The 15,524-nt window shown below is 42.9% G+C and overlaps 1 protein-coding gene across 10 annotated transcripts in view; it reads right to left on the bottom strand.

Annotated features, from left to right (window-relative positions):
• The window catches only part of tns3 (tensin 3), a 453,833-nt gene that overhangs the window by 28,791 nt on the left and 409,518 nt on the right, over positions 1–15,524 (bottom strand). For all 10 annotated transcript variants that reach the window (XM_033050098.1, XM_033050105.1, XM_033050119.1 and 7 more), the window contains 3 exons: positions 14,968–15,137; positions 8,978–9,098; positions 8,639–8,728 (listed from right to left, as the gene is read on the bottom strand). In XM_033050098.1, the coding sequence (XP_032905989.1) occupies positions 8,639–8,728; positions 8,978–9,098; positions 14,968–15,137 (381 nt within the window). The remainder of the gene's footprint in view (positions 1–8,638; positions 8,729–8,977; positions 9,099–14,967; positions 15,138–15,524) is intronic.

Raw genomic sequence — 15,524 nt, 5'->3', positions numbered from 1 at the left:
TATAAAGTAATAAAATAATACAATTGCTCACCCTCGGTCAACTTCACAGCAGTGTGCTATTGCCTAAATGGTGTCAAGTTGGGATAAGGGGAAGTACAACCGCATCTGGGGGTCCTTGTTCATCAGTCAATTAAAGTACGCATGCAGGTCCAGCAGGCAGTGAAGAAAGCGAATGGCGTGTTGGCCATCATAAAAAAGAGGAGTTGAGTATAGGAGCAAAGAGGTCCTTCTGCAGTTGTACAGGGCCCTACACACCTGGAGTATTGTGTGCAGTTTTGGTCCCCTAATTTGAGGAAGGACATATTGAGGGAGTGCAGAGTAGGTTCACAAGGTTAATTCCCGGGATGGCGTTGTCATATGCTGAGAGAACGGATCGGCTGGGCTTGTATACTCTGGAATTTAGAAGGATGAGAGGATATCATAATGAAACATATAAGATTACTAAGGGTTTGGACACGCTAGAGGCAGGAAACATATTCCCGATGTTGGGGGAGCGCAGAACCAGGGGCCGCAGTTTAAGTATAAGGAGTAAGGCATTTAGAAACACTTTTTCACACAGAGAGTTGTGAGTCTGTGGAATTCTCTGCCTCAGAGGGAGGTGGAGGCCAGTTCTCTGTATACTTTCAATAGAGAGCTTGATACAGCTCTTAAAGATAGTGGTGTCAGGGGATATGGGGAGAAGGCAGGAATGGGGTACTGATTGTGGATGATCAGCCATGATCACATTGAATGGCGCTGCTGGCTCGAAGGGCCGAATGGCCTACTCCTGCATATATTGTCTATTGCCCTTTTAGTCCATGGTTTTAAATTTTGCCAACATGTTTATATGTGGCACCCTTTTAAACACCCTTTGAACGTCCATATGTTCATCATCAACCATATTCCTCATAAAACTCAGTTTAAGCACAAATTGGTTTTAACAAATCCATGCAGGATTTCTTTTATTAACCCCTGCCTGTCCAAGTGAGCATTAATATTATTCCTGATTAGCATTTCTAGCAACTTTATAAAGTAATAATGTCATACAGCACAGAAACAGTATCTTCAACCCAACTCTGTGCCAACAAAGATGCACATTTAAGCCGGTCCTACCTACCCATGTTTGAGCCATATCCCTCTAAATTCCCTGTCCATGTCCTCGGTCAAATGGTGTGTAAATGGTGTTAATGCACCTGCTTCAACCACTTCCAATATCTGCAGCTCGAACCACATGATGGGCATTGATGGATTTGAAAAAAATGCCACTCAGGTTCCTATTAGATTGTTTCCCTCTCACCTTAAACTTATGACCTCTGGTTTTTGATTTCCCATCCCTGGGAAAAACAGTCCATTTATGCCGCTTATGATTTCACACACCTCTAAAAGGTCTCCTAGTCTCCTGTGCTCCAAAAATTAAAGTTCAAGCCTGGCCAACCTCTGCCTGTAACTCAGACCCTCATGTCCTGGCAATCCCCTTGCCAATAACTGACTGGAGAGCGGTTCTTAACATTCAGACCTGAATTAAGTGAGCAATATCATTTTAATTTCTTAAATCCGTTTACAAACAATGCAATGGACCATCCCAAACAGTGCAGAGACATAAGGAGCCTTTATCAGCTGTGAGCAAATAAATTCAACATGGCCGTCATTTGAGGAGATAAATTAAAATCCTTCAAAAAGAGCTTGGAAGACATGACATACACACGATGCAATCAAAGCTGAAGGCAAAGAGAATAAGAAATCGATAGGAAGAAACTTCAACGTTGAGGTATGAGTTTGCAGGCAAATAACGTAGGAGTCATACAGCATGGAAACAGACCCTTCAGCCCAATTGCCCACGCCGAACAACATGCCCCATCTACACTAGTTCCACCTGCCTGCGTTTGGCTCATATCCTTCTAAACTGTTCCTAACCATGTAACTGTCCAAATGTCTTTTAAATGTTGCAATAATACCTGCCTCAACTACCTCCTCTGGCTGCTCGTTCCATACAACCACTGCTCTTTGTGTGAAACGGTTGCCCCTCAGGTTCCTATTAAATCTTTCTCCTCTCATCTTATACCCATGTCCTCAAATACCTATGTCCTCTGATTCTTGATTCCCCAACTCTGGGTAAAAGACTGCATTTAATCCCTTCAGGATCCTATACCCCTCTATAAGATCACCCCTCAGGTTCCTATTAAATCTTTATCCTCTCATCTTATACCCATTTCCTCTGATTCTTGATTCCTCTACTCTGGGTAAAATACTGCATTTAATCCCCTATCTAATCCCCTCATGATCCTATACACCTCTATAAAATCACCCCTCATCTTCCCAGCACTCCACGGAATAAAGCCCTAGCCTGCTCGACTACGCTCTGCAAATCAGGCCCTCGAGTTCTGGCAACATCCCCGTAAATCTTCTCAGCATAACAACATTTTTCTATTACCTTATCCAATATACCCTTCAACATTGAGAGCTGTTAAACTGGAGTGGTGACATGAGACAGTGAGAAACCATTTCAAAGATAGACATAAAATGCTAGAGTAACTCAGCGGGACAGGCAGCATCTCTGGTGACGTTTCGGGTCGAGACCCTTCTTTAGACTATTTCACTTGATCACCAGAGGTCAGCATTGTTGCATGTCCACAAGGTGGCCTGACAATCTTAACATCTCAGATGACCATTATTGTCCAGCTTAGTGATAACTGCAGGTCTTTTTGCAGCAGGTGGCTAGTCTACATCTACACCTCTGCTGGACCCTGCAAGGAGGTGCTCCATCCAAGGTCATGCCAACATCAGCTACATTTACAGCTGGAAGTATCTGGGGAGTGCAGTCAATCAGCATACAAACCATCCTCGTGTGCACTGTCAATGAGTAGACACACAACATTAATGATTTAACCAAACATTCATTAGTGGCGCCATAAGATTTAATATACCAGGTTCTGTTGGTAAGACGTGTGAACATGTGGTTAGTCAACCACAAATAGGCGAGGTCCAGTGTTAACTGTAGGTGCAGGCAAATGGATCCGATGCACTTCTTATATGGTCTCTTCTACTTTTCACTTTCTTCCCCCCCACCACATTGCTGAAGTAAAGTTTCTCCAATGAAACTCTAATCAGGGGCAGAAGTGGTGTGACATATGCAAGCTTTTAGGATAAATGACTAACACAAAAACATTTTGAGAGTGCAACAAGAGATCGCAGAGGGAAAACAGTTGTTTACAGTTGTAAATTAACTGAAAACTTCCTTTAACATTTGTGTTTTATTTCCAAAACCTTCCATATACTTTTTATTATTCAAATGTCTTAGAACTCCTATCAAGTGATTTGGAAACAACACATTGCACAACCCAACTTGATGAAATTCAGCACACAGCATTCCTGCCCACGAGATAATGTCAATGCAAAGTGCCTTTCATTTGCTTGGAGCAAATGATTACTGCACTTCTAATCTCTGTCCTGAAAAATTTGCCTCGGGTAAAATAGGCGTTATGGATCTCAGCCCAACTTGCAGAATGCAAGTGCCTATCGTGTCAGAAACTGTCGGCAAATTAGATAGCGTGCTGTTCTGAAGTATTGAAACAATAAAAGTAATTTACAAAATCTACCAACATATCCTACAGAAAAGCAAATTAATGAGCTTCATGTGACTATTGTTCAAATTACAATTGAAGCGATATTCATTGCTATTGTAAATGGGCAGAGGGTGGACAACACCAAGATTTTTTGGACAATCTATCCCATCTCGCATTCCTCTCCACACTCCCCCAAGCACAACTCATATTTAGTCAGTAAAGACATTAATCTATGGAGAAAAAAAATTACAACAAGAGTATTCTGCTACTGAGACTAACTATGTTCCACATCATTTATAAAAATATTTTAATCATAAAATTAAAAAAAAAAGTTCAAAAATCTTTAAGTGACCCTAAATTTGGATAATCTATGTAGCGAATGGTAAACAACAGAGATTCAGAAATAATGAATGATAATTATTATTAGCATGATGTTCCTTAGCAGGTAAGTCTTAAAATCTATTGCATTATTTTACCTTTGCTTCTAAACTGATGAGCTAATTGCTTTGTTCCCTTCCTGTTAAAATTCTAAATATTATAGAAGAAAACCATGTAAATTTCTTCCTTGTGTTTCACGTTGTAGGCACAATCTGAGTATCGGACTACAAATGGATCTACAGCTGCTATAACAATGCTTAAAATAACTGAATAAGCGCAACAAATCATAAAGTTTCAGCTAGTCTCAGCCCTCTTGCAACCTTGATTTCAATGATAGTTTGGAACCTTATAATTTAGTTGCCGTGTATGTGGTAACAACAATCTGCATCCAAAAGCAAGGGTGCTTCTTTTGATTTCATTGGAATAAGTATCGTACCAGTAGCTGGATCACACTGCAAGAACAACTCTATAGCTTCTCCACATAGCTAACCAAGTATGAAAACGTCTTGTGTTGTCAAACAATGCCCTGGAATGAGCTCCAAAGGAAAAAAAAGAAACAATGTAAAATTCCATTCTCATCTTACCTAGACATGAATATTAAGCAGCCGTGGCAATGGTTTGTCTCCTGAATTTTACTCATTCATATGATGTGGCCATCCCTACTACAATGTCAGTATTTATTCCCCATTTCCATCTGTTCTTCGGAAGTGGTACCAAGCTATCCTCTTGAACTGGTGTAATGGTGAGTTGTCAGAGTCACACAGCACAGAAACATGTCCTTTGGCTCACGATGTCCAAGCTATCAAGTAATTATCTACACTAATCTTAGTTACCACTACAAGTGATCATTGGCCAGCGTGGGCTCAGTGGGCCGAAGGGCCTGTTTCCATGCTGTATCTCTAAACTAAACTACTTGACTATAAGCTTTTTAAAGTCTAGGGTATTCAAATACACAGCCCGATGGTCCTTACGAGCTGTCCCATCATCCACTCAGGCACAGTGCATCAGATTCTAATCACCCTTTGCATGGAAAAATTATTCTTCAGATCTAAATGTTTTACCCCTTACCCTGAAACCTCTGCCCTCATCTGTCTCTCATATTAGATCAGGGAGTTCTAGGATTATTCTCATGAAAAAGATGGAGCAGTGATACATATCACAACTAATGTGGGGGATGAGTAGCTGAGTTCTTTGCATTGAAGTGGCTCCTGCCCTTTTCCTTCAAAGTAATAGAAGTTGTAGACTTGGGAGGTGTGGATCGTATCACGAGGGATTAATAAGAATCTTATGATTTAGAGTCCCCTTGGAAGTAGCGACCACAGAATGGAAGAAATCGAGGTGTGGTTTGTGGAAGGATTCCGGGATTAGCGTCTCCAATGTAAATAAACATAACTGTAAAGGAATGCAAGTGAAGTTGTCTAGACTGGACTCTAAGCCAAGAGATAGGTCAGTAGATGAGCATGTTGCAGACATACAGGCAGTTGGTCCACATAAAGCTCAATGTAAATCTATTACAATTAGAAAGAGGGATCCCATAAGAAAAAGGAATCATCCACGATTAGCAAAAAAGGATAATGATAACACTAAATTGAAAAATAAGGCAAGGACGTGGCAGACCAAAAGGATTTTTTGCAGAACCAGCAGAAAAGATCAAACATCTTGAAGAGAAGATTAAAAAATTGTATCACATCAAATCAAACAGTAAAGATTTATATGGATATTTCTATGGGTGTGAGAGGTTATGGGGATAAGGCTGGAGAATGGGGTTAGGAGGGAGAGATAGATCAGCCATGATTGAATGGCGAAGTAGACTTGATGGGCCGAATGGCCTAATTATACTCCTAACATTTATAATATATAAAGGGATGGTGGCTTCAGTAAGTATGGATCCTTTAGAGGGCGAGGCTGATGAATTAATAACAGGAAACAAAGAACTGTAAAATCAATTATTGACATCAATCTTTATCTTGAAAGACTGCAAATATCCAAAATGGACCAATCTCAGTTTTAACATGGAAGGAATGGTAAAAACTACAGTTGTGATGGAAAGCATTAGAGAAATTCACAGGACGAAAGGGAGACAAGTTGATGGTTCCCAATGGCCTGTACTCAAGAGTTGTAAAGCAGATGGCTGCAGAGATAGTGGAGTGATAGATTAAAACTTCTTAAAACTCATTAACTTCTGGGCGGGTTGCTGCGATGGGAAAACAGCAAACGTGTCCCCTTGAGCAAGAAGGGAGAGGAAAATGTGGGGAAGTATAGGCCAGTTGGCTTCGTATCTATTGCTGGTAAGATGTCGGCATCTACAATCAAAGAGAAAACAACTGATCATTTTGGAAAGCTGAATATAATGAAACTGGTCAACGTTGCTTTATAAAAGGTTTAACAAATTTGCTTGCGTTCTTTGAGTATGTAATGGAAAGAGAGTCCATAGACAGAGTCGAATGGGAGGAACTTATAGCTATCAGTCTGAAGAAGGGTTTCGGCCCGAAACGTCGCCTATTTCCTTCGCTCCATAGATGCTGCTGCACCCGCTGAGTTTCTCCAGCATTTTTGTGCACCTTCGATCTTCCACCATCTGCAGTTCCTTCTTGAACAGCTATGGGATGTATTTTGACAAGGTGCCACATAGGAAACGGTGCATAAATTAAGAGTTCATGGTACTGGAGGAGGTGCATTAGCATGGATTGATAATTAGCTTTGGATAGAAAACAGAGTTGGAAAATTCTCTGTTTACTTTGGAAAGATGTAACCGGTAAAGTACCCCAAGAATCAGTTTTTGCCATCAATTAACTAGTTTGCATTAATGACCCAGAGGAGAGACCAATATATGCGAGTTTGCTGATGGCACAAGAATAGATGGAAGGGCTGTACACAGGATATAGTTGATGAATGACTGGAATAAATCTTGGCAAACGGTTAATGTGGGAAGGTATGAGGTCATGCACTTCAATAAGAGGAATCAAAAGGGAGATTATGTCTAAACGGAGAACAACTTCACAATTTGGATCACAAGAAGTTGGCAGGCAGGTGGAATAAGTAAAGTTAGCAAATTGTGTTTTGGTCTTTATTGCACAGGGATCAAAGTTTAAAAGAGGGCAGTTTTGTTGCAATTGTATAGATTATTGGCGAGGTCACACCTGGAAAATTGTGCAGTTTTGGTCCGCTTACTTAAAAAAAGGATATAAATTGCATTGGAAGCAATCCAAAGTAGATACTCGGATGAGAAGGCTGTCCTATGAAGAGAGATATCAGTTTGGGTCCACATTCTTTGGAATTGCAAGGAATAAGCGGTGACCTAATTGAGACTATACGTGGGCATGACTGTGTGTTGATGAGATGTTTTTGAGTGTGTGAGTCTCAAATGAAGGGACATGGTACAATAGGAGGGATTGGTCATTTGAAACCGAGAGGCATAGAAATGTCTTCGCACAGAAAGTGAATCTCATAAGTCCTTGGAATTCTCCGTCCCAAAGGATGGTGGGGGCCAGATCATTAAATATATTTAAGGTAGAGATAGATCAATATTTGAAAGATCAAAGAAGCGAGAGTTATGGGGAACTGGGCACAGAAGAGGAGTTGAGGCTAGAATAGATCAGCCATGATCATATTGAACAGCAGATTAAGGGGCCCATTGGCCTACTCCTGTTCCTCTTTTCTTGGTATTCTCGCAGATTAACGGCAGCTACACTTCAGTGATGGAGCGAGAGAACTTTAATTCTGATTTAATGGGATACCCATTTGGAGAGTTACTTTGACCGGGATAGTGCCATGGTCCTTGAGTATTGTTGGAGCTTCCTACAGGTGCAGATCGATTTATTATCGGAGGAGCTGCAAATGGAATTAAACTCTCCGCAATCATTCCCGATGCTAAGATTTTAATAGAGGAATTGAAGATTTCCAAGTCCAAAACATGACCTTGAGAATCTCTTGCAACAATCCCCTGAAGCCTACATAATCAGACTGCAACCATCACAATGACCTACCTTTCTGCTAGTGACCTTTCCTAATTCCTGACGTCAGGTTTACCAGTGTTCCCTGATACCACATTTCATGTTGATTACCAGCGAAAAGGTTATTGTTGACTTCATGAACTTTAAAACTAAGTGCACTTGACTAAGTGAATTTTAAAAGCACCACAAACAGTGGCTCCTATCAGGTGTTAATGTCCAAGGAGGCAATCAAATGCAGGATGCAAGCTGTCTTGCCTTTTGCAGTTAGGAAACATCCAGGGAATTTTCAGCTTGGGAAGAGTTTGTCTCGGGGCATAGGTGGTTCTGAACAGACACCTCCAACACTGATGCGTAAATCCACACATTACGAAGTAGTGAAAATGTATAAACCTGTAGATTCCGGATCGATTACGAAAATAAAGCATGCATTTTATTCCAAGTTCAAGGCAATGGAAATAAAATTGGGCAGAAGAGGCAAACCTGCAGACAATTTGCTATCATCACCTTTCCATGATCACCCAAAGTTAAAATGACCCTCCCCATCTCTCGAGTGCAGCTTCCCGTGCTTCAATCACATTTTGGGCAGCTTTCCAATTTGTACGAGAAAACAGGACACTAAACTCAGGATGCATGTCTGAGCTCCATAGATGCTTCAGGTTGTTCAATAGCAAGCAGTTCTTGGCTGCACTGCTTTGTGATGTCAGGAGTTTTCCCCAGAGCCCCTTAATAAGGTTAATAAGCACAGGCCTAGAGCACATTCCTTACCATGAGCATTTCTGAAGACATCAGAAGGGCTGCTGCTAGATTCTCCAACTCCAAACACAGAGACCGCCGAATAATTCTGAGAGACTTTGACTGCAACAGAAAATAACCCATGTGGCTTTATTCCCACAAGTATAAACATTCTGACCATTAAATAATGTTACATGCATGAAGAATAACGAGCAGCAGAACTTCCACAATAATAAATATTACAAGACATCACCATTTCAATTGTTTGCTTATTGTCTATCTGCTTCAAATTTTGAATCAAACCCCCCCCCCCCCCCCCCCCCCCGCAATCTGGAGTATTTAGTAGTGCAATGTGGTCTTAGCAATAATTACCATACGGAGTTGGGGGTGAGACTGGGAATGCTGGCGTGGGAGGTGGAACTTCATTCAGGGAGGACAAGATTAACAGTCCACCATCCATCTTATCCTGGCCAACGTTACATTCTTTGTTCAGCTGCAATAAAACAGAACATTCCTTGGAATAAGTTGGTACTGATTAAAATCACAAGCTCATCTCCATTAACGATTGATCAGCTCCCTTTGTATGTGCAAGGTAGGTGCATCTTCTTAAAAATTCCATGCCTTGGAAATTAAGCACCAAGGTTTAAGCACATTACTCATATTCAACGTTGTCAATTAACAGTAATTTGGCCAAAATTGTAATATACAGCCTGTGCTCCAGCTTAAATTTACAAATATTGCACATTTACTTTCGATATAACATTATAAAAACATTTATAACTCAATGTTTTCCCTTTTCCCTCCACTCTCCGTACTGCTATACAAGTTCATCAACGTAAGACTCTTTTTAAACACTGGTTACATGACGTTCTGCACGCTAGCCTTTACCACTGTTGTAAGGCTCTTGTACCACAGTACTAACAGGGCTAAGCCCAATTCTGTATTTGTGTGACATCTTCATATTCACATTGAAGAATTTAGTGAACAGCCAACAGACACATGAAAACTGGCAAATTTTCCATTGGATAATCTACACTCAAATCCAGTCTTCCCGATGCCACTGTTAACCCAGCAGAAAATTAGGAATAAAGACATGGGTGTACAAACCCTTGAGTTTACTGCACCATTCCACTTGGTCATGATAATTCTTTACCTCAACACCATGTGCCTGCCCATTCTCCACATCACATGATTCCCCTGCAGTCCATCTCAATCTCAAATCGCTTTCCAAGCTAGAAAACAAAATAATTCAGATCCCTGTCTGTCCCTTCCTGCCTGGCCGGTAAGACACTGCTATGCACTGAGTGTAGTTTGCGTTTTTCAGCTTCAATTATAAAAATAATTCTGAATATTCTATTATACCCTAATAAGACCAGCCCCAGAACAAACTGGGCTGATGAAAGATTAGTGACAAGGAAATGTTTACATCCTCTATCTATTGTCGACGAAACTTAATCCCCTTTAGACGAAAGGCTAATTTTGCTCAACAAGCAACTGTAGAGGGATGTGGAAACAAGGAACTGCAGGTGCTGGTTTACAAAAAATATATATACAAAGTGCTGGAGCAACTTAGTGGGTCAGGCAAGATTGCTGAAGAACATGGATAGGACCTATCCATGCTCTCCAGGGATGCTGCCCGACTTGCTGAATTATGCCAGCACTTTGTAGTGAGAGAGAACTACAGATGCTGGTTTCCACCAAAGATAGACACAAAATGCTGGAGTAATTTAGCGGGTCAGGCAGCATCTCTGGTAAAAAGAGAAAGGAGACGTTTCAAGTCGAGACCCTTCTTAAGACTCCATTCAGTCTGAAGAAGGGTCTCGACCCGAATCATCACTTATTCCGTTTCTCCAGAGATGCTGCCTGACCCCCTGATTTACTCTGTTGTGTTTAAAAAAGAACTGCAGATGCTGGAAAAATGGAAGGTAGACAAAAATGCTGGAGAAACTCAGCGGGTGAGGCAGCATCTAGCATCTATGGAGCGAAGGAAAAGGCGATGTTTCAGGCCAAAACCCTTCTTCAGAGTGATGGGAGGGGGGGGGGGGGGGGAATAGAAAGGAAGGCGGAGACAGTAGGCTGTGGGAGAGCTGGGAAGGGGAGGGCAAGGACTACCTAAAATTGGAGAAGTCAATGTTCATACTGCTGGGGTGTAAACTACCCAAGTGAAATCTGAGGTGCTGCTCCTCCAATTTGCGGTGGGACTCACTCTTGCCATGGAGGAGGCCCAGGACACAAAGATCGGATTCGGAATGGGAGGGGGAGTTGATGTGCTGAGCCACCGGGAGATCAGATTAGTTATTGCGAACTGAGCGGAGGTGTTGGGCGAAGCGATCGCCTGCGGTTGGTCTCACCGATGTAGAGCAGTTGACACCTGGACCTTTCCATTTTAAACTGCCGTCGGGACATCAACCGCCTCAACTTTTCCATTCCCCTTTCTCACTCTAACCTCTCCCCCCCGAACGTACAGCCCTCAACTCACTCTGCAACAACCCCGACTGGGTGATCAAACCTGCTGACAAGGGAGGTGCGTGGTAGTCTGAAGCGCTGACCTCTACCGGTCTGAAGTCAGGCACCAACCCTCAGACACCTCCCTCCATGACCCCACAGACAAGCACCAGGCCATTATCTCAAGCATCATCACTGACTTCATCCCTTCTGGCTCCCGGCCCTCCCAAGCCTCCAATCTCATCGTTCCCCAGCCCCGCATGGGGTACGTCGAACAATCCTTGTTCGAGGTGTACCGTGGCCGTAACCCCAAACTCTACCTCTTCTACCTCCTGCACCCATGCAGAACTCACTGACTTCATCCATTTCACCATTAACTTCCATCCGGCACTCAAATTCACCTGGACCATTTCCGACATCTCCCTACCGTTTCTAGACCTCACCATTTCCATTGCAGGTAACAAACTACTGACCGACATCTGCTACAAACCCACCGACTCCCATGGCTATCTGGACTACACTTCTTCCCACCCTGCTTCCTGTAAGGATTCTATTCCCTACTCCCAATTCCTCCGTCTACGCTGCATCTACACCCACGATGAGGTGTTCCAAACCAGGGCATCAGATATGTCTTCATTCTTTAGGGAATGGGGGTTCCCCTCTTTGACTATAGATGAGGCCCTCACCAGGGTCCCTTCTATATCTCGTAGCTCCGCTCTCACTCCCCATTCCCCCACTCGTAACAAGGACAGAGTCCCCCTTGTCCTCACCTTCCACCCAACCAGCCGTCACATATAACAGATAATTCTCCGACATTTTCACCACTTCCAACGGGATCCCACCATTGGCCACATCTTCCCATCTCCTCCCCTTTCAGCTTTCCGCAGAGACCGCTCCCTCCGTAACTCCCTGGTCAATTCGTCCCTTACCACCCAAACCACCCCCTCCCCCGGTACTTTCCCTTGCAACCGCAGGACATGCTACACTTGCCATTTTACCTCCCTCCTCGGCTCCATCCAAGGACCCAAGCAGTCTTTCCAGGTGAGGCAGAGGTTCACCTGCTCCTCCTCCAACCTCATCTATTGCATGTTGTCAACTGCTCTACATCGGTGAGATCAAGGGCAGGCTTGGCGATCACTACGCCCAACACCTCCGCTCAGTTTGCAATAACCAACCTGAACTCCCGGTGGCTCAGCACTTCAACTCCCCCTCGCATTCCGAATCCGACCTTTTTGTCCTGGGCCTCCTCCATGGCCAAAGTGAGTCCCACCTCAAATTGGAGGAGCAGCACCTCATATTTTGCTTGGACAGTTTACACCCCAGCGGTATGAACATTGACTTCTCTAATCTCAGGTAGTCCTCACTTTATCCCTCTTTCCCATCCCCTTCCCAGCTCTCCCACAGCCTACTGTCTCTGCCTCTTCCTTTCTTTTTCCGGCTCCCCCCACATCAATCTGAAGAAAGGTCTCGACCTGAAACGTCGCCTATTCCTTCGCTCCATAGATGCTGCCTCACCCGCTGAGTTTCTCCAGCATTTTTGTCTACCTTGATTTACTCCAGCATTTTGTGTCTATACTTTGCAGTGGGATGTGTCTTTGCCAAAGGATAGGTGTACGCGCCTTAGCTCTCAGTCATAAACATGACTGCAACCTGTAAATAACATGTTGGATGTCCAGGACACACAACCCTGTTCCGATTTCAGACTTTGATCTGTAGCTAACCTGTTACATCCCACTAAATCCTCCAGCCTGACATACAGACTGCACAGGTGTCTTTACATGCATGACACCCAACAACTCTGCCTCAGGTACCGCTGAGTTTGAGGACAAAACCTGATGAGCAGTGAAGGAGCACAGAGGAGGGAAGGAAAGATGTTACTGCAGAAAGTATTGAATAGGGGCAAGGATCATCCATGATTTTATTAAATAAGGCAGCAGGCTCAAGAAACATAGAAACATAGAAAATAGGTGCAGGAGTAGGCCATTCGGCCCTTCGAGCCTGCACCGCCATTCAATATGATCATGGCTGATCATCCGACTCCGTATCCTGTACCTGCCTTCTCTCCATACCCCCTGATCCCTTTAGCCACAAGGGCCACATCTAACCCTCTTAAATATAGCCAATGAACTGGCCTCAACTACCTTCTGTGGCAGAGAATTCCAGAGATTCACCACTCTCAGTGTGAAAAATGTTTTCCTCATCTCAGTCCTAAACGATTTCCCCCTTATCCTTAAACTGTGACCCCTTGTTCTGGACTTCCCCAACATCGGGAATAATCTTCCTGCATCTAGCCTGTCCAACCCCTTAAGAATTTTGTAAGTTTCTATAAGATCCCCCCTCAATCTTCTAAATTCTAGCGAGTACAAGCCAAGTCTATCCAGTCTTTCTTCATATGAAAGTCCTGACATCCCAGGAATCAGTCTGGTGAACCTTCTCTGTACTCCCTCTATGGCAAGAATGTCTTTCCTCAGATTAGGAGACCAAAACTGTACGCAATACTCCAGGTGTGGTCTCACCAAGACCCTGTACAACTGCAGTAGAACCTCCCTGCTCCTATACTCAAATCCTTTTGCTATGAATGCTAACATACCATTCGCTTTCTTCACTGCCTGCCCTAAGAAGCCCTAAGGCTTACTGCTTCTATTGCAAAAGATTCAAATAAATTTCACTTTCCATATATTTGCCCCAGGAAATAGTGCAATTGTTATATTTTAGGCCCATCGAATCCGCGCCGACCAGTGATCCCTGCACATTCACACTAGCCTACACACACTAGGGACAATTTACACTTATACCAAGCCAATTAACCTACAAACCTGTATGTCTTTGGAGTGTGGGAAGAAACTGAAGATCTCGGAGAGAACCCACGCAGTCATGAGGAAAACGTTCAATCTCTTTACAGACAGCACCCGTAGTCGGGATCGAAACCGGGCCTCCGGTGTCACAGCGCTGTAAGACAGCAACTCTACCACTGCGCCACCGTGCCGTTAAGAGCAATATACAAATTATTTTAATACATCTGCAGTGATCACCAACATTTAGACACCTCAGCACTGCACAAGACAAATGTTAGAAATATTTAATGGAGATGATTTTCAGTGAAAAGATCCAGTCCTTGCAAAGAGAGAGAGACTAATAAATGTAAATCTTGGTGGACTCCAAATGTTCATAATACAAGTGGATTAATTATATCTGCAAAAAGCATTGGCTCACATTGATTGGCATTGTTGGATATCTGGTTTCACATAATCTATTAATTCCTAATATAGACCAAGGCTACATAGCTTGTGGAATAAGAATTACTCGATAAACATCTTATTATGAATACAGTCCAGGAAAATTAGAATCATAGATTCATACAGCAGGTAAAAAAGGCCCTTCAGCCCAATTTGTCCATCCTGACCAAGATACCCCATCCCATTTATCCCATTTGCCCATATTTGGCCAATTTCCTTGCAAACCTTTCTTTCCATGTACCCATCCAAATGTCTTTTAAGTGTTATTAGTGTGCCTGCCTCAACTGCTTCTTCTGGCAGCTCATTCCATATACCCACCACTATCTGTATGAAAAAAGTTGCCCCTCAGGTTCCTATTAAATCTTTCTCCTCTCACCTTAAGCCTATGCGCTCCAGTTCTTGATTGGCCTTACCCTGGGAAAAAGACTCTGTGGATTCACTATGTGATTCTATACACCTCTGTAAGATCACACTTCAGCTTCCTGTGCTCCAAGGAATAAAGTCCCAACCTTTCCCTATAGGTCAGGACCTTGGGTCCTGGAAACTTCCTTGTAAATCTTTGCTGCACTCTTTCCAGCATAACAGCATATTTCCTACAGCAAGGTGACAACAATTGAACAAAATATACCAAGTACAATCTTTCCACGTAGTGCATTTAATTTCAATGACTGTGTAATTTACCTCCCCAGACTGGCCAGTTGAGGTGAATAATCCATTGGAGTGGGAAGAGTCAGAGGATTTGATCCATCCACTCTGGTCAAAGAGCAGATGAGCTTCACCTTGTTCATATTGTCCTACACTCAGTTGCCTTGTCCTTCCCAATGTTAGGTGATTTTTGCTCGCCTGTTGACCTGTGCATGAAAAAAAATCAGTATTAATTTGGAATGATTCCCTCCAAAATCTTAAGGGCACCACCCTGAAACATCACATATAGTGCGAGACCTCCTGAGGATTTCCAGCAATCGGATTTTATCTCTTCCCAAATACTGATTGTATTGAAAATACTTTATGTCCATTATTTCATTTATACAATTGCGATTGATTTTAAATTATTGTCCTAGAAAACTAAAGAAAGATGCGTGGATATCTGCACCATTTTTACTTTATATCACTTACTTTTCTTTTCACATGGTGCTGCGATTGAGCAAACGACTTCATAACCTTGATTAAAACAGAAAATGCTGGAGTAACTCTGCACGTCAGGCAGCGTCTCTGGAGGACATGGATAGGCAATATTT

The sequence above is a fragment of the Amblyraja radiata genome, chromosome 2, assembly GCF_010909765.2.
Source record: "Amblyraja radiata isolate CabotCenter1 chromosome 2, sAmbRad1.1.pri, whole genome shotgun sequence".
Lineage (NCBI taxonomy): Eukaryota > Metazoa > Chordata > Chondrichthyes > Rajiformes > Rajidae > Amblyraja > Amblyraja radiata.
Note: the sequence above shows the minus strand (reverse complement) of the source record. Positions and strands in the feature narration are given on the sequence as shown.